Source organism: Musa acuminata, chromosome BXJ2-10 (assembly GCF_036884655.1).
Source record: "Musa acuminata AAA Group cultivar baxijiao chromosome BXJ2-10, Cavendish_Baxijiao_AAA, whole genome shotgun sequence".
Classification (NCBI taxonomy): Eukaryota; Viridiplantae; Streptophyta; class Magnoliopsida; order Zingiberales; family Musaceae; genus Musa; species Musa acuminata.
Window position 1 is genome coordinate 32,511,977 of NC_088347.1, and position 20,797 is coordinate 32,532,773.

General features: G+C 39.9%; 3 protein-coding genes across 16 annotated transcripts; 2 read left to right on the forward strand and 1 right to left on the reverse strand.

Annotated features, from left to right (window-relative positions):
- The first annotated feature begins 2,409 nt into the window (after positions 1-2,409).
- Positions 2,410-5,720, forward strand: LOC135625235 (elongation factor 1-alpha-like). Of its 3 annotated transcripts, none has more exons than XM_065129709.1 (3): positions 2,410-2,551; positions 3,924-4,390; positions 4,671-5,720. In XM_065129709.1, exons 1-3 carry the CDS (start codon positions 2,449-2,451, stop codon positions 5,550-5,552), a joined length of 1,452 nt encoding a protein of 483 aa, XP_064985781.1. In that variant the 5' UTR covers positions 2,410-2,448; the 3' UTR covers positions 5,553-5,720. The 3 variants fall into 3 exon arrangements, with proteins under 3 accessions (XP_064985781.1, XP_064985784.1, XP_064985783.1); XM_065129712.1 differs by having other exon boundaries at positions 2,456-2,551; positions 3,896-4,390; XM_065129711.1 differs by having other exon boundaries at positions 2,465-2,551; positions 3,907-4,390.
- A 482-nt stretch (positions 5,721-6,202) lies between these two features.
- On the reverse strand, positions 6,203-13,217 carry LOC135625236 (lipid phosphate phosphatase gamma-like). Of its 12 annotated transcripts, none has more exons than XR_010491943.1 (4): positions 12,563-13,217; positions 12,261-12,396; positions 8,948-9,080; positions 7,333-7,349 (listed from the first exon to the last, which is right to left on the reverse strand). XR_010491943.1 is itself a non-coding variant. In XM_065129713.1 (3 exons), the coding sequence occupies exons 2-3, from the start codon at positions 8,960-8,962 to the stop codon at positions 6,388-6,390; spliced, it is 1,032 nt and encodes a 343-aa protein (XP_064985785.1). In that variant the 5' UTR covers positions 8,963-9,080; positions 12,261-12,396; the 3' UTR covers positions 6,203-6,387. The 12 variants fall into 12 exon arrangements, 6 of the variants coding, with proteins under 6 accessions (XP_064985785.1, XP_064985786.1, XP_064985787.1 ...); XR_010491946.1 differs by having other exon boundaries at positions 7,335-7,349; positions 12,268-12,396; XR_010491942.1 differs by lacking the exon at positions 7,333-7,349 and adding an exon at positions 7,388-7,404.
- A 1,199-nt stretch (positions 13,218-14,416) lies between these two features.
- Positions 14,417-20,586, forward strand: LOC103969012 (phosphoinositide phospholipase C 2). The gene is made up of 9 exons (XM_009382408.3): positions 14,417-14,887; positions 16,551-16,747; positions 18,081-18,216; positions 18,300-18,539; positions 18,653-18,891; positions 19,112-19,229; positions 19,603-19,755; positions 19,865-19,951; positions 20,160-20,586. The coding sequence occupies exons 1-9, from the start codon at positions 14,570-14,572 to the stop codon at positions 20,451-20,453; spliced, it is 1,782 nt and encodes a 593-aa protein (XP_009380683.2). The 5' UTR covers positions 14,417-14,569; the 3' UTR covers positions 20,454-20,586.
- The last annotated feature ends 211 nt before the right edge of the window (positions 20,587-20,797 follow it).

Here is a 20,797-nt window from a genome sequence, read left to right on the forward strand (position 1 = left end):
AACGAAACCTTCGGATTGAATCTGAAACCATAATCTGAATTTAATACCAGCTAGTCTTTGCAGTACAATAATTGCCAAACAAGATCTAAAGCTTCTTATCTTGTCTGCTGGTATTGCTCCCAACAGAGTGAGAAAAATAGCCGAGACAATCTTATCCATACAAATTAGATACTTGTCCACAAGCAGCAGTACACATATCTATATATGATGATATTTTCCTCAGGTTGTGATTGACACTAAATCTAACATGAAGGAAGGATGGCAGGTGTTGTGGTTGTCAGCATCAGTTAGATGAGAGCTTTGTGCACATGGCAGCACCCACCCCTGTCATCACCGAGCAGAATTGACCACCTTATGCTCACCTTAGAACAAGTGCGTCAGAGATCGCTCCTCCTTGTCCTCAGAATCCTCGATTTAAGGAGGAATTCTATGTCCAGTCTTTCCATGCATGTGAGAGATCAAATGATTTACTGCATCAAGCATTCATCCATCCATCTATCTATCTATCTATCTATCTATCTATCTAGAAACTCGTCCAAAGATTTTGGCTTCCTGCTTCTCCAGTGAGGAGACTGACTTCATCCATGAGCTGCATGCACGTAGAGCTCTCAAGTCTGTGTATGGTTCCTTACCACACACAAGACTTACGTAGACCTTTACCGTAGACTGCGGAGGAAGATATGTGATGGGAGTCGGGGAGAGCGGAGATTGGAGATGGGAAGTCTCATATATTCTGCGATGCATTGAATATGTGACGGTTAGGCAAAATGCAGTCCTGTGACCGAAACGAAGAGTCAAGAGAATTTAATGGAAGTCACCACAATTCACCATCTCATCTTCCTTGTGGAGAAAAAGGTTAGAGATATGCTGCCAACCAACTTGAATCCAATGATGAACTGGAGATGAATCATAAGGATATGTCATTAAGTATTGGAATGAGAGATGCATGCTAATCCAGTCGTCAAATTAGGGGCCTACTACATCAGCAGTGCCTCTTGACCAGGGAAAAGCATTATAGAGCTGAGTTAATGATGGAGTTCCTATTTATTATGTTGACGATTCCTTACTGTTCGGTCAAAGAGAATGATAATTAATGGCGGAATGAGGTGGTCTTCTTCTTCTTCTTCTTTTTCATGAGGACATCAAGGAAAATATAGCTTACTGTTTCGGTGTAGTGCACATCAAATCCAAAAACCATGCTATCTGCATGCACACAGCCCCACACGGCATCCATCTTTTGCTTGGATCTGAGCAGTTCCCCACTAGCTTTGGACTCGGAGATGGTTGGGGATGCATATGCTGCCAAGGGGGAGCAGCCATGTAAAGCTTTTTTCCATCATCTTCTTCTGCTGCGTTTTCTTCGATTTCCAGCAACTCTCTCTCTCTCTCTCTCTCTCTCTCTGTGATGCAGACCAGTTGGTGTGATGTGATGATGACACAACTTTTTCCCTTTTCCCACCTCTTTATCTCTTCTTCTTCTCCCTCTAGCTCTCGCTGTCGTTGGATGAAGAGAGGGACCGGAGTGTCAACTGGGAGTGGTTGGACGGCACCTCTCTCGGTTAAAGCCAACTCGGCTAATCATCATACTACCGTGGACTTCATTGACATGGTGGTGAGGAAAACATACGACTCATAGACTTTCTTAGATTCTTATAAGATGAACATATGTTAGTGGAAGTTACAAGGAATCGGTGTATTAATCTTATATTTAAGATCAATCTTAATTAGGTCTCATGTGCTATACCATCGTAAGAGCGTTTCTACGTGTGTCAATGTTCCATGACTCTTATAAGTTGGAAGCTTTTATTGATGAATTATTATATAAATAATATATCTCATGTTCGAATCCACGTGAACAAAATATACATGTAAGAAAAATATCTTCTTCTTTTTTTTTTTTTTGAAAAAAATGAATAACTTAAACTGAGGCTAAGAAAACAATGATTGAATGGGTTGGTTTGGGTTGGGTTGGGTTGGGTTGGGTTGCTTCAAGCAATACTAAGCATAAATTACATGGTGTTGGCATCCAAAGCCCAAATTGATCTCTTGTCCATTATAATCTAATAATTTATCCTTTTTAAATTATCAAATATTATATGTAATAGCTGACTAATTAAATTCAGACCGATTCATTTAAAATCATAAGATTTTTAATTTGATGGTTTTTCTTTACTCAATCAATAGTTTTGTTGTTCAGCTAATATCATTATTATTTTGTTTTGTTTATTTATACTATTATATGTATTATTATTATTATTATTATTATTTCTTACTCAGGGAAAGGGTTGCAACGTTTGCTCCACGCAAACACAAAGACACGTGGTAGGACAAAGTCCGTTCGATCTAACTCTTCGGCTCAGTAAGTACCGCAAACGATCACCGTCAGATGCTTCAATCCGACGGCGAGGATAGAAACCCTAGTCTTGGCTTGGGAGATCGCTGTATAAGATGGGCTGGATGGCATCCTGCCTCCGTCCTCCTGCGCCGGTCGCTCGTCTGTTGTTTCTTTGCTCTCGGTGCTCCAATCTTATCTTCTCGAGAGCATTGTCCGGTGAGTTTTATCGTCTCTTTCTTATGATCCTTGGTAACTGCACTCTTTGTGTTCCTGATGTTAGGTCTTGGACTAAGGTACCTGTGTTATGATCAGTTGCTCAACGTTCAGAGGCTTTGTTTCTTCCATTTCCAGATTCTGGGATGTATAATTTGGTTATTGATCTTAAAGTTGCAATTTTCACTTTTTTGCAAGTGTTATGAGATCCCGTCAATTGAGTCGCCCGTTTCGACTGCCTCTATCATGGCGCTATTGTTGCTATTGGTGATGGACGGTCTTAATGTTCTTTAAATACATTACGAGGAAAAAAAGAGTATATTTTTATCGCTTTTATTATACTTTATAACGTTCTCATACTTTTAATCATATAAGTTGGTCTCGGGATTATTTGCCTCTGCTTTCAGCTACGAGTAACTTAAACTGAGTATTTCTTAGTAGCTTTGTCCTGGAGGCATATAGTGATACTCGATCGAGTGGATTTCATGTCCTGAGTTGCTTCCTGGTTGACTCAGGATATCCTTCTCCCTGACATGTTGGCAGCAATGCGTCCATTGTATACTTTGCTTGATTGTTTTGTGACTGGTTTAGGATTTGGTATTTTGTCCTAATCTCACATGTTCAATGGAATGAAACATGTGAAATGCTGGGAATTATACATCTGTTGTGCCATTGAAAGTAAACAATCTGAATTCTATCCATTTTTTGTCTTTTTCATATTAAGTTCAAATCATTTTGTGACAAATTTAAAAGTAATTTTTTTCTATTTCTTTGTTTGTCCTGGAATGGACATTCTTGAAGTTTATGTAAAACTTATGGTACATAAGCTCCTCATATTTCTGGTAGCCATCTTTAAGTAACACTTCTCGAAAAGTTGTCTATGCTATCTTGAAAATTTGTCTGTTCATTTTTTTTTCTAATGTATGGATTGAAGAACTAGACCAATAGAAGTCATGGTCTCTGGTGTGCTTATCATATTTCCATGTTGTACTGCTATGGTAATTTTGACATTTACTTTTATCATCTGGGCTCTTGGTTTGGTCATGATTTGCGATGGTAACTTATGCATTCTTCATTGTTTACTGTCTTCTTTCTCATATCCTTCATTTCCCTTTTATTTTTGGATGCATCAATCAATTAAATTCTGTAGTTTTTCATGATTTGCCTTATTCAAGTCAGTCTTTAAGATGACGAGTCACCTTCCTTTAGGATTTGGACCAAATACTAGATGTTTTCTTCGCACTTATTGTTTGTGTTTTTTCCTCAACAAGCACCTAGTTTGTGTTTTTCTTGAATGTGCTTATATCTTCTAGATGCTCGTTTTTTTCCTATCTAATACTTCTTTAGAACTTTTATAGTGTTTTCTTCCATTCAGGCACCATGGGTAAGGAAAAGGTACACATAAGCATTGTTGTCATTGGTCATGTCGACTCTGGGAAGTCGACCACCACTGGCCATCTTATCTACAAGTTGGGTGGCATTGACAAGCGTGTGATCGAGAGGTTTGAAAAGGAGGCTGCAGAAATGAACAAGAGGTCATTCAAGTATGCTTGGGTTCTTGACAAGCTTAAGGCGGAGCGTGAAAGAGGAATTACCATTGATATTGCTCTTTGGAAATTTGAGACCACCAAGTATTATTGCACGGTCATTGATGCTCCTGGACACCGTGACTTCATCAAGAATATGATTACTGGAACATCCCAGGCTGACTGTGCTGTTCTTATCATCGACTCTACCACTGGTGGTTTTGAAGCTGGTATCTCCAAGGACGGTCAGACTCGTGAGCATGCATTGCTTGCTTTTACTCTTGGAGTCAAACAGATGATTTGCTGTTGTAACAAGGTAAACATCTTTGGCCACTCGGTGAAACATATTTCTCATCTTTCTCTTGTTAATCATATTTGGAATTACTTGTCTAGTTTAAATTGTATCAGTTGTATCTCCATTGGTCTCTGATATGCCGTCTCTTCTTAATTCTTACATTTGAATTTATGTTCCTTTTCCAGCACTTTGATGAAAACCTTTTTGTCTAAAAGCTCTGCTTATCTTTCTCTCTAAACTGGATTATTTTGCATTCTTCTGTTATTTGACAATTTTGAGTTTCCGTAATGCCACATTACAGATGGATGCAACAACCCCCAAATATTCAAAGGCTAGGTATGATGAAATTGTGAAGGAAGTTTCTTCTTACCTCAAGAAGGTAGGCTACAACCCAGAGAAGATACCCTTTGTTCCCATCTCAGGGTTTGAGGGTGACAACATGATTGAGAGGTCTACCAACCTGGACTGGTACAAGGGCCCGACCCTTCTCGAGGCCCTCGACATGATTCAGGAGCCAAAGAGGCCCTCGGACAAACCTCTTCGTCTCCCTCTCCAGGATGTGTACAAGATTGGAGGCATCGGCACCGTGCCAGTTGGACGAGTTGAGACTGGTATCCTCAAACCTGGTATGGTTGTTTCCTTTGGTCCCACTGGGCTGACGACTGAGGTTAAGTCGGTTGAGATGCACCACGAAGCCCTCCAGGAAGCCTTGCCTGGTGACAATGTCGGTTTCAACGTCAAGAATGTTGCCGTCAAGGATCTCAAGAGAGGTTTTGTTGCATCCAATTCCAAGGATGATCCTGCCAAGGAGGCTGCCAGCTTCACTTCTCAAGTCATTATCATGAATCACCCTGGTCAGATCGGCAATGGCTATGCCCCTGTTCTGGACTGCCACACCTCCCATATTGCTGTCAAATTCGCTGAGATCCTCACCAAGATTGACAGGAGGTCAGGAAAGGAACTCGAGAAGGAGCCCAAGTTCTTGAAGAACGGCGATGCTGGTTTTGTCAAGATGATTCCCTCCAAGCCCATGGTTGTGGAGACCTTCGCTGCATACCCACCGCTTGGTCGTTTTGCCGTGAGGGACATGCGGCAAACAGTGGCCGTCGGTGTCATCAAGAGCGTCGAGAAGAAGGATCCCACAGGTGCTAAGATCACCAAGGCTGCCGCCAAGAAGAAATGAGTTTTCACGACCCTTTTCTATCAGTGTAAGAGTGTACTATGACTTCCCAATTTGTTGTTTGCAAGTGTGTTTGATTTAGGAACCTTTTTTTCATTTATGCTGATTTCGAGGCTTATTGTTTTGGGACATATGTTTTCCTTGTTATCATATATTTATTATCTTGCAGAACTTCATCACCAAAATCGTTGATCTTTGATTCGATCTCAAAGCTTATCATCAACAAGTGGTATCTATCAGAATGTAACATGTTGTTTGATGCTGCTTTCTGCTAATATCGTAGGATGGGGTGATAAGACCAGATAGCATATTTCGATTCAGCAATCATGCTTTTCTGAACCAAATGGATCAACATTTCTTGATTTAGACTCGATCGATGAGTTCAATGATGAATCGAGTCCAGTTCGGCCCGACAACCTCTCTGGTCTTGGAACCAACCCATACTGCCCTTCGGTTTATGCCCGTGCGCGTGTCGAGTAGTAAGAACTCGCATTAATCTGCTTTCCCCATGGCCGCCATTAGATTCCCTCCCAACACCTGCCACTTCTGCTGCTTGTTGTCAGTGTCAGTGACAGCATCCCCCTTCTCTCTCTCTCTCTCTCTCTCTCTCTCTCTTGTCTGTATCTTCTTCAACTGTCACGAACACAGAGATCTCGAGGAAGGAAGAAAGGAAGTCATGGCTTACATTGGTTCTCTTTACAGAGTCTATATTGACAGCAGCTTCATACATCGGATTCCAGCGAGAGACAGCAGAAGAAAAGAAATAGAAATGGGAACGGAGAACAACAGTAAAGAAACGCAAAGCGACAAATGAGCTCCCGGTGGTGCTCGCTGACGCCTACGCCGCCCTCCTCCTCCTCCATGCCGGCTCCGACCTGCTTCGCGTCAATACCAGTGGCCGCTGCGACTCCGACCCCGTTGCCGCCTCCTCTTCCTCCTCAACCTCCTCTTCTTCCTCGTCCACCTCCGACAACTCCGCCGCAGCTGCCGCCAGGTCGCGCCACCTCTCGTTGCTTTTGTTCTTCTTCTTCTTCCTCAGTTCGGTATGGCCGCTCTCCGCCTCGTCTCCGCGTGCAGACGCCGGCGGAGGTGGCAGTTGGTGCTCCGGAAGCGAGGAGACGGCGCACCGCGCGCTGGTGGCGAGCGAGGTCGCGCTGTTGTGCGGCGCCGATCGGCACCTCATCAGCAGGAGCGCGTTCTTCGGCGGCGCCGAGGGCACGAACACCCTCGTCGCTTCCTCGTGCTCCTCCGCCTCCGCCTCCTCGTCCCCCTCGTCTGTTTTTATTACGATGAACTCCAGCGGCGGTGCTCTTGGCGAATCCGGTTCCCGCCGTTGGTACCCGCCAGATCGGCCGCCCAGGGGCACCCACCTCCGCCACAGCGACCGCCCTCCGCCGCCCTTGGGCTTCTTCCGAGCCGGGAAAAGACTGCAAAGCAAGGCCTTGTGGAAGCACTGGCAGGGCGGTTTCGGGTCCTTCGGCCGAGGCGTTTCGGGCCTCGCCGGTTTCTTGTTCCGGATTCGAACCTGGCCGATACAAGTCACCTTCGGTGAAGATGGCTCTCCTTCCTGCCCCGCCGCCGTCAGGGCCGCTTGCGCTGCCTCGGACGAGCGGCCCACGCTCTTGCTGCGGGAGCTGAACATTGGGCTGGAGCGGCCGGCGTGGCGGCCGCGGCTCCGGCTGCCACTGCCGGTCAGGATCCGGGCCAGGCCCGGGGCCGGGAGCTTCTCCCGGCCGGGGCTCGACGACACCATGGCGGCCGCCGTCCTCATCATCTTGCTTGCCTCCTCCTCGCCTTTGCCTTGTTTGGGTAACAGAACATGAGGAACGGATATATTGGCGGAGGCCGCGGAGGTCTGTGCATGCGATCATGTGATCGTTCCCCGCCTCAAAATAACGGTAATTGTAGCGGTTTCAAACCCGTTTCATAAACCGTTACATCAACACACATCACTCAAATATATAAATATATAAATGTATATGTATATAATATTTTAATACATAGATAAATTATTATAAAACGATTTTTATTTAAAAAAATATCTTTTCTTAAAAAAAAAAGAAATACCTCATTTTCAAAATTTTCTCTAATGCCTTGAAAAAAAAATTGTATATATTAGATGAAAAAGAAAACGCTATTGAGAAATCATAAAATGGAGAATGTTGCCAGGGTTTCAAAAATCCGTCCAATTATCATCCAAAAATGCATAATGAATGGATCATAAGGTTATATGCAAGATGTCCCTTCAATACCACAAAACTTAACCCTAAATAACTGGAACATTATAGCTTGTTGGATGTATAATGATTGCTAGAGAGAGTATTATTTGTATGATGACTATTATTTTATACATGATGTGAAAAATCATAATGTATTATAGCATCATTAATAAGATGGATTACATGACCTACTACTAATAATGTGGCACATGGTGCGCGTATGGGTTCACATGGAACTCATGTAGGTCCTACCACTGCACTCCCCATCAGCACTTCTCCCATCACATTGAATGCATCTATTTGCATCTGTGCACGTGAAGTGTCACTCTGTAGCACGTGACTCACTCTTCCCCAGTATGACCTGATACTGATCAGGTAGTTTTACCCCACTGAAAACAAGATCTGGAAGAAAAGAGGTCAGAAATTTCAAGTCAATATATCCATGCTAATCCCTTTCATCAAATTTTGTGCCAAACCTCAGTAGTTAGGGTAGTATGCATGTCTGAAAAATAATCAGAAATCAGCATCACGTAATGGTGCCAAAAAACAAAACAAAATAATTGTAGACAAGCATGGGAATGGGAGTCAAAGAATTTGGCACAGCAGAGATGCATCAGATGGACAAAAGAGGATCCAATGTCCAGCTCATCCATCATAAACTTTCTTTATACCTATTTTGAGTTCATTTTTGTGGACGGGTATGAGTTCTTACAGCTCTCCCATGTTTATCAGTTCAATTGTTCATTTAGATGAGGTGCATAAGCCATAGAAATATGAGAATCAAAACAACCATATGTCCATGACCACAAATGCTGGTTTCATGCTGAAGAATGCAAAGTACAGTAGGATTAAGTATATTCAACATTGGGTAATATATATATGCACATTAATGAGATAAGTAGTTTCATGTATAAGTTGATGTAATTTTGGTAAATCCCAATTTCAGGAAAGTGTGTTTGGTGTTCTCTTGGAGGACCAAGGTGGAGATGCTCAACTGATGCAGTAGTGAAGAACTTTGAAGATAAAGATTTATACAGTATTTGAAATTACAAATATTCATGATAATCGAGTGCAAATGCAGTTATCATCAAGCGGAAAACAATGTCGGAATAAACCTACGAAAATATGATTGTCTCATCTTAATGACTTAACAAGCAACAGATAGCAGGAGAACAGTACCAGGAGCAAGATCATCTTTCAAGATCTTCTATACATGCCTCTGGAGACAGCAGGTTCATGTATGCCTGGCTTCATACTGGAATCAGGATATTGTACGCCATGTTTGATCTCAATCTTTTTCCAACAGATAAACCTGCACCGAACAGGTGAATCAATTTAAACTGATACATCGACTGACCAGACTTCTTCAAATATGTAAGATGGGTGGAAGACACAACTGTCATACCTATGCTCTAACAAATATTGGTCCGTAAAACAAGCATGATGTCCTTTTTCCTACAGCTAATCTATATATTAAGAATCACACATCACAAGACTTTCTCATCGCTGAAGTAAATTCCTACACATTTTTGTCACTAGAAAGCATCTGCTGATTGCTTTTGTAACCATCTTGCCACATCATTTAGTTTTGAGTCATTACTATATCAAAATTTCTATTCACAAGCTGATGTTTTGATTACTGGAGTCAATGATGAACATCACCATAAATGAATAGCGACCTAAATCCTTGGAAAGGATTCAATTACTTGGACTCATCGTCATCACTTTTATATTCATCAATCATTGACAAGAAGGTTACATACAAGTAAAAACAGTCAGAATAATCACTAATCAAGTCTTTGCAAACGAGTTGTTCAACACAGCCAATGAACATTAGCCACATGAAAATTTCACAAGATATGGCCTTACAGATCTTTACATATATATATGCAGCATCGAGGATGCACTTTCACAGAGGTAACTCAATTTACATGATGTTAAAAAGAAACTGGTATATTATTTAAGGAAAAGTGAAAAGGCCAAGAGTACAATAGCCAAATATTTTTAAAAGCATCTAGTTGGTTTAAACAAATTAATTTCATCAAAGCACATGCAGCAACTACCAAACCGAGATCAACTCTCTGAGATGCCTTCAGTATTAAGATCTACATATGCTAACGATTCAGTCTACCATTTTAGACTACGTTATCAATGAATGTATTTCTTTGAAAAGAAACAATCTAACTTTGGTCGAAGGCCTTGGAAGAGAAACTGAGATATCATTTCATGTATATGCAAGTACTTTAATTCATGTGTTAATTCCCTTCAGAAGCTCTCTTTTAAAACTTTGAAAATGCAGTTCTATTATAGATAAAGCATTTCTTCTAAGCTCTATTTTAAATTTACTTGTAGCATCAATTATAAATTGAGCTCCACATCTCCAATTCCTTGTTAGACTGAAAAGTCGAGTTATTGCCTACCAAATTCCTCTCTAACTGTCCTTTTACTACACAACTATACTCCCTGACTCTAACCTTGTTCTCGTGCCCCACGTTTTCTCCCCCTGAAATCCTTTTCCTCCAAAAGTTCACCCAAATCAATGAAACTTACTGAAGACTCAAAATGGAGCATATTGAACAACCACGTCATAGACATGTAACGAAGAGTGAGGACTCAAAATGAAGCATATTGAACTACTAGAAACGGAAAACAGGAAAAGAAAGAGAAGTTGACAACGATCACAAGGTCAATGAAGTTTAGATGACTAACATTAATTAACAAAGAAATCTCCAAGTTTAAAAATAAAATCTAAGGAACAGCATAAACCGAAAGACTGGTTTGGTCATATAATAATTGTTGTTCTTGTTCTTCAATTTCACATGAACTGTGGAACCCAAATAATACAAGTCATGACTTGGAGCCATCATTTTGCCATGGATCTCGCAAATTGCTTACTAGGAAATGATTTCAGGATATATGTCAGGCATCACTGAGGATATCAACCTTTTGAATATGGTAGATTGTGCTGCTCCAATAAGTCCCATAGTTGTAAGCAGGAGAGACATTATAATGGCATATAAGGTTTTACATGGGCTCACTAATAATGAAACAGGTTTAAGCATTTTGGACAAGAACCCGTTATATATCAGGGCTATTTGATCTAGTGGGCCTATTGGGTCCAATCATCATTGTATGTAAAAAAAAAAGGAAAAATACAAGGTTTCTAAATTCTGGCTTGTTGGAACCATTATTGCCAAAATTCTATTTAATTCTCAATCATTTAGTCCCCTTAGACTATGCAAGAGATCTACATGCTGTGTCTTCTGATAAATTTTTTCTTCACCATCTCACTGTTAGTGATCGATACTCTAAGCATAAGATATTCAACAACTATGCATATCAAAAGCTGACTATGGATACACAAATGTCAACTCTATATAAACTAAAATGTCTGAGTATAAATTCAAAGGACTCCACGTGTCAGTCTATCTTATTGTTCATACTTCATCAGATACATGTACATATAAACATTTTACATTTCTATTTTACATCTTCTATGGAACATGGGCTACTTCCAACAATATCAACTTATAACTCTGTATATGAGTATAAGATCAACCTAAGCTAAACAACAATCTTTTTGTCAAGAATTAGAAGTGTTAAGCATTCAATAGGAAGAAAAGACGTATATTTTGCACATGATAGTTCACATAAACATTAAAAATGTTTGTATGTTTAGAGGCGATGATCAATTGATCATCAAATTTTTAGATTGCAGAAGATCAGGTCCAAGGTTTGCCATAATTGAAAAATACCAGGTTTTTTTACCAAAAGAAAATTACCAGGTGAATGAGTGAACCGAGAAGAGAACAATAAGCTGTGGACACTTGAAACTTGCTAGATCAAAGAAGATGTGGTGGAGGATCAACAGAAATAAGACCGTCTTATGAAAAGCAACCGATGGTGGTAGACAAAATGAGTGAAATAATTAATATTGGTGGTACGAGAAGAGGTAGAAGAAAACTAAAAATTCTTTAATAAAAACTATAAATAAAGATTTAAGTACACTAAACTTAACTAAATAAGATATAGTGGAGGGTCAACTGAAATAAGACTGTCTTATGAAGAGCAACCGATGGCGATAATCAGAAGATGTGCAATACTTAATATTGATGGTACGAGAAGAGGTAGAAGAAAACCTAAAAAGATTTTAATAAAAACTATAAATAAAGATTTAAATATTCTGAACTTAACTAAATAGATGACATTTTACATATCATAATGGTAACAAAAAATTCATAAAGCTGATCCCAAATAGTTGGGACTTATGTTGTTGTTGTTGTTATGAAAAACAATCAATATTTCTGTTACCTAAAATCAACAAGATTGAGTATTGTGCAAAAAGGCATGAATATTTGATTGTAGAACGAAAGAGTCATTGTCACAACCCAATGATATAAGCCCTAAAAAGTTTCAAGAGTAAGAACAAGAAACAGCAAAGTATATAAATGACTACCAAGAGAATTAAAAGATTAGGAACAAAGAATCCAACAATGTACAGGGGTTCGTTCAATCGTTGGCTGGTTTCTTCCTGGCAGCCCTTGCATTGTCGTACTCGAACTTGAGCACGTTCGGGATGTGCGTCGAGTCCTTGATGTACAGGAATCTCCCGATCGCGCTCTCCTCCACTGCCGGAAAGAAGTCCACCAGCATCGTGTTCACGATCCAGTACCACCCGGCCCCGAGCAGCAGCCCCAGCGTCGATCCCGCGAGCACCTGACCGATAAATCAAATCATTCCCCTTATCACACAAAAGATTGAATCCTTGGCTGATCCGAGAGATGCGGGTGCCACCTGGGGGACGGTGTGGTAGCCGAGGTAGACGCGCGAGTAGAGGGTGAGGAAGGCGGAAGGCCACGGGAGGAGGGCGATGATGCGTCTAGAGCTGGGGGAGGAGACGCCGACGCCGTTGATGAGGCAGAGGAGGGAAAAGTAGGTCGAAAAGAAGAACATGAACTGCGAGTGGCTGGAGGGCCAACCGTGGGAGTCGCAGACCTCGAGGACGGCGCACATCGACGAGGGGCGGGACTGGTGGATGGAGGATTTGATGAGCTCGTTGATGACCTGGGAGATAATGAGGCCGAGGGCGAAGCAGAGGCCCTGCAGCTCCCGCCGGAAGATGAAGTGGGAGATGAACCCACCAAAGCTGATGAAGACCGGGATCAGGGACACCCACGCCAGGAAGTGGCCCAGGGAGTCGCCCCGCGGGTACCGGACGTGGGTCAATGTAACCGCCTTCAGCGCCGCGGCCGGTGCGTCCTCCATTTCCCCAGTGGCGACGGGACGAGAGCGAGGTACTGGATCCGCGGGCGGCGGGCGGCAAGCGGCGGCCGAGGGCGGAACGAAGGAAGGAAGGTGTTCGACCTTTTGATCGTGGATGCGTGTGGCGTGCTTGTAAGGATCGTGGATGGTCTCCGGGTTCAACGCGTCCGTTACCAAATGTCATCAAAATTATCAAGTTCGCCATCATCTTGCTCGTTCTTGTCATCTTGTATCTACTCACCGCCCGAAGTCAAATTTCAAAAAGTCCGCAAGCGTCTGATTGTAATTACAGACCATCATGATTGATATGATCCACATGTTGGAACTCAACCGGAGGGTATATATAGAAAAATGTCGATATTTGAAATGACAAATGTGTCATATCAAAAATAATGAAGTCACCGAAGTAAGAATAAGCAAGTTGAGGATGGACTAACGTTGCGTTTGAAACGTATTTATATTTTAATATATAATTAAAGAAAAATATTTGAGTGACTGTACCATTATAAAATATTTAAAGTATTTCATAAATAATAATTAAAAATTATATTTTTAATATGTATTAATGTAAGTATTATTTGGTAAAATTATATTTCAAAAGTTCTGATAAATTTACATTTCTAGTGTTTTAATATTTATTTAAAAATAAACAAATATTTTTATTTAAATTAATTAGTAAATATATTTTAAAAATTTAATGCTATCATGAGATAATATCGGTATTTGATTATTTTTAATATAATATTCAGTCAAATATAATTTAAAAGTTATTAAATATTAATTTATATTTAAAAATATGCATTAATCCTAATTCAAATGTGTTCCTAAACACGCCTTGGATGGAAGTTTCCGTTGGGCTACCTTAACATAGACGGTACGTTAATCGATTAATGATCGGAAACGAGCAGTCGCTGTTAGAATCGGTGCTTTAAATATCGTGCCGGAATACGATTGGTCGTTATGATGTGGCCATCACTCGCCGTGTCCCGCCGCTTCATGCTACGTGGAGTACTGTTTGCCACGACAATTTTCCCGTCACGGCATGCCGTGTGCCGCTCGATCACCGTCCAAGTTCGCTTTGATCACGACGTATGCCTCTGTCGGCAGCTCGCCGTCGCGATCCCTCCGGTGCGTTCTAACGCAGCTGTCTGCGACTAGCCCCAACCCATCTCAGTCACCGAAACCGAAGGTCGGAGCTCTCCTATCTAGACGGAGGCAGGGAACACGGTTTTTCTCCACTCGGTCGGGCCCTCGTCTCTTATATAGCCACGTGGACATGTGGCCATGTTTGTTGTACCGAGTTTTGTGTTCCCTGCCTTGGAGCCGATAGAAAATCACATGTGGGGAAATAATTAAACAAAGCAGTAAATATCCATATCATTATTACTCCGACGGAGACGCCCACCACGCGGGTAGGGCGGCCGTTCCGACGGTTAACACGCTGCCATTTCCCGACGCTACTTAGTCTCTTTTCCTCTCCGTTCCCGACCACAATATTCTTCTCCAAACCCCCGAAGAAAGCCCAGTCAGGTCGGTGAGATGGGGAGCTACAAATGCTGCTTTTGCTTCACGAGGAAGTTCCGGTGGAGCGAGGCGCAGCCGCCGGCGGACGTGAGGGCCGCCTTTGACGCCCACTCCGAGGGCGGGACGCACATGACCGCCGACCAGTTCCACCGGTTCCTGGCGGAGGCGCAGGGAGACGCCGCCGTCGCCGACGTTGAGCGGGTCATGGAGCAGGCCCTCGAGCTCCGCCATCGGCAGCTTTTCCATCGCAAGCACTTCAAACCCGTATTCACCGTAGATGACTTTCATCACTACCTCTTTTCTGAGGAGCTCAACCCTCCCCTCAGATCTCAGGTACCTTCCTTTCTTCTTCGCGATCCTTGGGTTCTTTCCGGACCCTAGTAAATTTTGGACACGCTGTTAGATAAACAAATTTGTCTCTTTTAGTTATCTTGAAAAATATTTTCTCGTGTTATTAGGTGTTTGATTGATTGTCTAAAAGACGATTAATTCATCATCTGCTTTTGTCATGGTTTTGTTTCTACTTGACAATAGGAACTCTCAGTAGGTATGTATATACATATGGATGACTGCTTTGTTTCAGGAATCAGGTCGATCACAATGTGGCATATGTGTATAGATTAAGCTTGCTTAGCCACATTATGCTTTGGCAAAAATATTTTGAATTGTAATATTTTGTGTGAATGTCAGTTGATCCGATCGAGAAAACGACCTTTTCTCTCATGTCATTTTCTCTTTTATCAGAATCTGGCACACTTACGTCATGGGAAAAGAAAATTACTGACTGTCTTGCATAATCAATATGGCAACATTCACTGGCATACTGTATATGACACTGAAAACAGGGAAAAAAAAGCTAGAGGAATCCAAGTTAGTTCTTTTTTTTTGTACGAGGCAGGTAATTAGCAGTTATGATGTTCACATGATGAGGACAATTAAGTAGTTTTCACCTGTATGTCAAGAACTGTATAATATATTTCTCTCATATATGAGCATGAAACATGCAATTTTTTCTTGGCTAGATATGTAGTTGCACTAATGATACTATGTGTGAGGAAAAAGGATATGATATTGGCTGGTTGATACAAAGAACTAAAAGGTAGCATAGTTTTGCTAATTGATTGGTTCAAATTTTAATGTGTAACATTTCTTGTTCTCATAATTTGTCTGGGGCAAGGGTTATAAAGAGTGTTGATTTGCTCTCTATATTAACACCAATTATCCAAGTGTCTGATACATATCAAATGCCCACCCAACTAATTATTGACTTTTTTTCACTTAGACTTTGAGCTAGTAATGCTGCATCTCTTGCTTGTTGGGTAAGTTGAAAAATCTTCTGTTGGGAGGAATATTATGGTACCTAGGCATTACCTATGAATATTTATCCTTTTTTTTCCACTTGTTTCAGGAACTGTTTTCTGTTAATTTTCCCCTTTTTTTTGTTTGAGATTGCTGGATAAATCTATTTTCTATTGCATGAGCTTAAACTGCAAATCGTAACATTAATCTTTCTTGTTTCCAACCATACTTTTGTGTTCTGTGTCATGTCAAAAATTAGGTTATTTACTAGAATCAAGCAACCTTCTCCATTATGATTTATGTTTGGAAGTGTTTTATATCATCTGAATTATGGCCTATGTACCAGTTGCTTATGTTAGTAGTCATATTTTGTCTGTTTTCCCATGTCCTCAGAGACGCTGACAAAATTGATGTGAACCCACTTTTCTTTTTTGCAACATGAGGAGTGCAAGTAGTTTTGTTAACCAAAATCGTTCTTGTTTCCCACTGTTCTGCCTATGCTTTGAGGCTTACTTTATAAAAGATACTGGATGTCTTGTTCATAGTATAACATCAGATGTTTGTTTAGTACAAAAAGCAATTTCCATGTGTTGTATACTTGGAAACATACTTTTTTCCATTTAATTTTTGAACTCTTGAAAACTGATACTGCATACTTTAACTGTGAACTAATATTCATAATTTTTTATATAAACAGGTTCACCAAGATATGACTGCTCCATTGTCCCATTATTACATCTACACAGGGCATAATTCATATTTGACTGGAAACCAGCTCAGCAGTGATTGCAGTGATGTCCCAATTATAAAAGCACTCCAGAATGGTGTGAGAGTAATTGAGCTAGATATGTGGCCTAATGCTACCAAAGATAACATTGATATTCTTCATGGGAGGTAATGAAACAATGCCCTCAATCTCATAATTTTGACTAAATAGGTTCTTAATCTATCGTTCAAACTCTTATTGTCTTGTGCTGTTTTGACACTAGAGTCACAGGTATATCTAGAGAAACTAGAGCATGAACTAAAGTTATAAAGGTCCATGTTAGCTAGGTGTTTTGGATTAAAGACAGTGTAAAAACTACTTAATTTGATAACAATATTAATTGCATACTTCAGTAGAACCTGATTCTCTGGTATCTGTTTGTATCTCTAAAGAAAGTTACCTGATACGTGGTTAGCTACTTTATCCAACACTACCTTACTGTATCCAACACTACCTGATTTGTCAATTTTAACTTTCGCTTTTTGAGTTGAAATGTAAGAGATTGTTTCAGAGTCACTTTAGAGAAAGATCTAAAGAATTTAGATAACTATTGAACCTGGTTCAACAAACAAAACAACAAAATTTTGAAACTCTTTCTAGGCCGAATTCGGTCCATGCATTTTATTTGTATGTCGCTCAGTAACAGATGTGGGCCTATTAACAGGCAACAATATCTGATTACAAGAGACATTTCCAAATGAAACTAATAATGTATTGCCCGGAAGATTTTAGTGATAATAGTTGGAAATGAAATCATCATAAGGTGAAGGCCTTTAAAGAAATCTATGGATATATATAGGCACCTCAAAGGTTATTGATAACTATCTAGTATATTTCAATTAGTGCTCTACATAATCTTAGGACTACCTTCCTTGTCGATTGGCATTTGCAAAGGATCCATTTAAGTAAGATTGTTTTATTTAGAATGCACCATAATTTGGAAATTTATTAAAGCAATTTGTTTAGAGATATTTGCCACATAAAGCTTTCAGCGGAGATGGTTTTTGTCTGACCATGACATATATAACAAGAAAACCAATATCGACATCGATGGAAGGATAGTTTCGGAATGCAAGTAGTGCCAATTATAATGTTTTAGGGAGCAGGATCATTATTGTCATCAAGCACCACCCACTTAAATATTGGGCTGTGGATCATAGTTTTTCTTGGATTACTAGTTGAATGAAATTTTTAGTTAATTTCTTTGTGCATATAAGTTTAATCAAAGTGGACCTATGATGAACAGCAAGACATGTTTAGAATGATTCTTGTGTGTTTCCCCATCATTATCGATAACTTATTTGAACATGATGATATCTGCTTGTTGCTGCACATGGACCTTAATGAAAATAAAACACTGAATTCTGCATTTTGGTTACCAGAGATCAACCAAGTTGAGCTTAATAATGCATTATAATTATTTCATTATTTCTTTCTGATTGTATTATTTTAGCTTTGCAGGACTTTAACTTCTCCTGTAGAACTTATTAAATGCTTAAGGTCCATCAAGGAGTATGCCTTCTCTACATCCCCATATCCTGTTATCATAACTTTGGAGGACCATCTTACTCCTGATCTTCAGGCTAAAGTAGCTGAGGTAATTTCTTTTTTTGCATAGTGGAAATTACTAATGATTTTCTTATATAAAGTTGCAGCTGTAAAGTGAATTTTTTTATTTAGATGGTCGTCAAAACATTTGGAGACATGCTATATTACCCTGACTCAGAGTCTCCCAAAGAGTTCCTATCACCCGAAGCTTTAAAGAAAAGAATTATTATTTCCACCAAATCACCAAAAGAGTATCTTGAAGCTAAGAATGTCAAGGAAAACGATGGTGACACCAAAAAGGTGCAGGAATCAAATGAAGCATGGGGAATGGAGGTTCCTGATCTTCAAACCGAGCTTGAATGTGCTGATAAGGTACTCGATTTCTAGTAGCGTGATTCCTTTTTCACCATATGGCTAGAAAATCCCAATTTCTTTGAAATATAATCCTCCATCATAATCAAATTGGTCAAACTGAAACCAATCAGGATGAAGATGTTGTGGATGATGGTGGTGGTAGTGATGATGATGATGACGACAATGATGACCAGAAAGTCCGACAGAGTTCACCACTTGAATATAAACGCATTATCACTATTCGAGCTGGAAAGCCCAAGGGTCATATAACTGAAGCATTAAAAGTTGATCAAGAAAAAGTAAGGCGTCTCAGTTTGAGTGAACAAGAACTTGCAAAGGCAACAGCATCTTATGGTGCAGACTTGATAAGGCATGTTTTTTCATGTTTCTATTTCAAAAATTTTGTTTGGATAACCTAGTAGATCCTTTTTTTTTATTGTTGATAAAGGACTAGCTATCATACATCAAGACAAAAGAAAATCTAAAAATATTTTCGTTTCCATGTGAATTACACGTTTCCTGAGCTTGATGTCATCTTTCCTTCTCATAAAAATTGCTTGCAGTTTGTTGATGTGTTTTTTTCTTTGTAGGTTTACTCAGAGAAATCTACTTCGGATATACCCAAAGGGTACACGTTTTACTTCTTCTAACTACAATCCATTTGTTGGCTGGATTCATGGCGCTCAGATGGTTGCCTTTAATATGCAGGTGAGCTTGGGACATTTTTGGTATACTCATTGACTTTTCTAGTTTTATTATTAATCTAGATTCTTATTTTTAAGTCACAATTTTGAGAAGTTAGGAATTTATGATTTGTTTTCTGGAGTAACTGAACAAACACCACTGAATTTGATTAAAGACTCATGTGATGCAAAATTCACCATCTTCTTTCTGAGACTTGGAAAAAGATTCTCGAGTGCAGGAACAAGTTAGATATTTATTTCCCAACTTAGCAAATGTATATTTGTAACTGACCAATAATGTACCAAGCATGCCTTTGATGCCACCGTACAACCTATGGTGAGTTTTTTGTGTTCTAATATTTTCTGTACCTGTCATAATTTTATGTTTCTTTTGATAGGGATATGGAAGATCACTATGGTTGATGCATGGATTCTATAAAGCCAATGGAGGATGTGGATATGTAAAGAAGCCTGATTTCCTGCTGAGTACTGGTTCAAATAATGAGGTTTTTGATCCTAAAGCAATATTACCTGTAAAGAAAACCTTGAAGGTGTGAATGACTTTTTGTTGGTGGAACCACTTCTGGATTTCTTGCTATGCTTCTGTTTTCACTTTTACTGGATTTCAGGTTGTTTATTGTGTTCTTTTATTTTCTACAGGTCAAAGTATACATGGGAGATGGTTGGAGTATGGACTTCAAAAAGACTCATTTTGATCCATACTCCCCTCCAGATTTCTATACCAGGGTAATGATACAATAATCTCTGCTTTGACTCCATATTCATGCATACCACCATGTTTTTCTTAGCTTTCATTGTGGTGATGTACCAATCACTTCCTTGTATCCTGTATATTTATACTTCAATCGTTTGACTTCATTGTTCATAGTTGCATACCTAATTGTTGGGATGTTTAAATATGAAAAGCAATAAGCAAATGGTTATCCTTCGACAGGTGGGAATAGCTGGAGTTCCAGCCGATACCACGATGAAGAAAACAAAGGCAATAGAGGATAACTGGATGCCTGTGTGGGATGAAGAGTTTGTTTTCCCCTTAACTGTGCCTGAACTGGCTGTGCTGCGGATCGAAGTACATGAATATGATATGTCCGAGAAGGATGACTTTGCTGGACAGAATTGCTTACCCGTATCAGAGTTGAAACCAGGGATCCGAGCTGTGCCACTTTTGGACCGCAAAGGAATGAAGTTTAAATCCGTAAAACTGCTCATGCGATTTGAATTTGCATAACATTATTGTTGGATTGTATATTGCGCCTGTGTTCTTTCAATGCTTGTTTGTTAAATCTGTCAAGGTTGTGGATTGTTGTGTTGTAATATAATGTCTTATCATAATCAATTTTTTCCGGCTTGAGTTGAATTTACTAGTCCGCGTAATGTGATGTTTGCCATGCCTTATCGAAGTTCTTCTTGTCAAGTCATCCAAGGTTTGACTCGATCATATTTAAACTGTCATCGGTAATTAGTGAATGTGGAATTTCATTCTCCACGTTTTCCAATCCTCTACTAAAACTTTGACCTTGTCAAAAAATAAATAAATAAATAAATAAATCATCACATATTTCTTGATGTGTG

What these genes read in the sequence shown, in the direction of transcription:
- LOC135625235 (XM_065129709.1), top strand. Translation starts at nt 2,449, where the DNA reads ATGGGCTGGATGGCATCCTGCCTCCGTCCTCCTGCGCCGGTCGCTCGT. An exon ending in CTTCTCGAGAGCATTGTCCG is followed by an intron (nt 2,552 to 3,923) that starts GTGAGTTTTATC and finishes TCTTCCATTCAG; the next exon opens with GCACCATGGGTAAGGAAAAG. An exon ending in TGATTTGCTGTTGTAACAAG is followed by an intron (nt 4,391 to 4,670) that starts GTAAACATCTTT and finishes GCCACATTACAG; the next exon opens with ATGGATGCAACAACCCCCAA.
- LOC103969012 (XM_009382408.3), top strand. Translation starts at nt 14,570, where the DNA reads ATGGGGAGCTACAAATGCTGCTTTTGCTTCACGAGGAAGTTCCGGTGG. An exon ending in ACCCTCCCCTCAGATCTCAG is followed by an intron (nt 14,888 to 16,550) that starts GTACCTTCCTTT and finishes TTATATAAACAG; the next exon opens with GTTCACCAAGATATGACTGC. An exon ending in CTGTAAAGAAAACCTTGAAG is followed by an intron (nt 19,756 to 19,864) that starts GTGTGAATGACT and finishes TATTTTCTACAG; the next exon opens with GTCAAAGTATACATGGGAGA.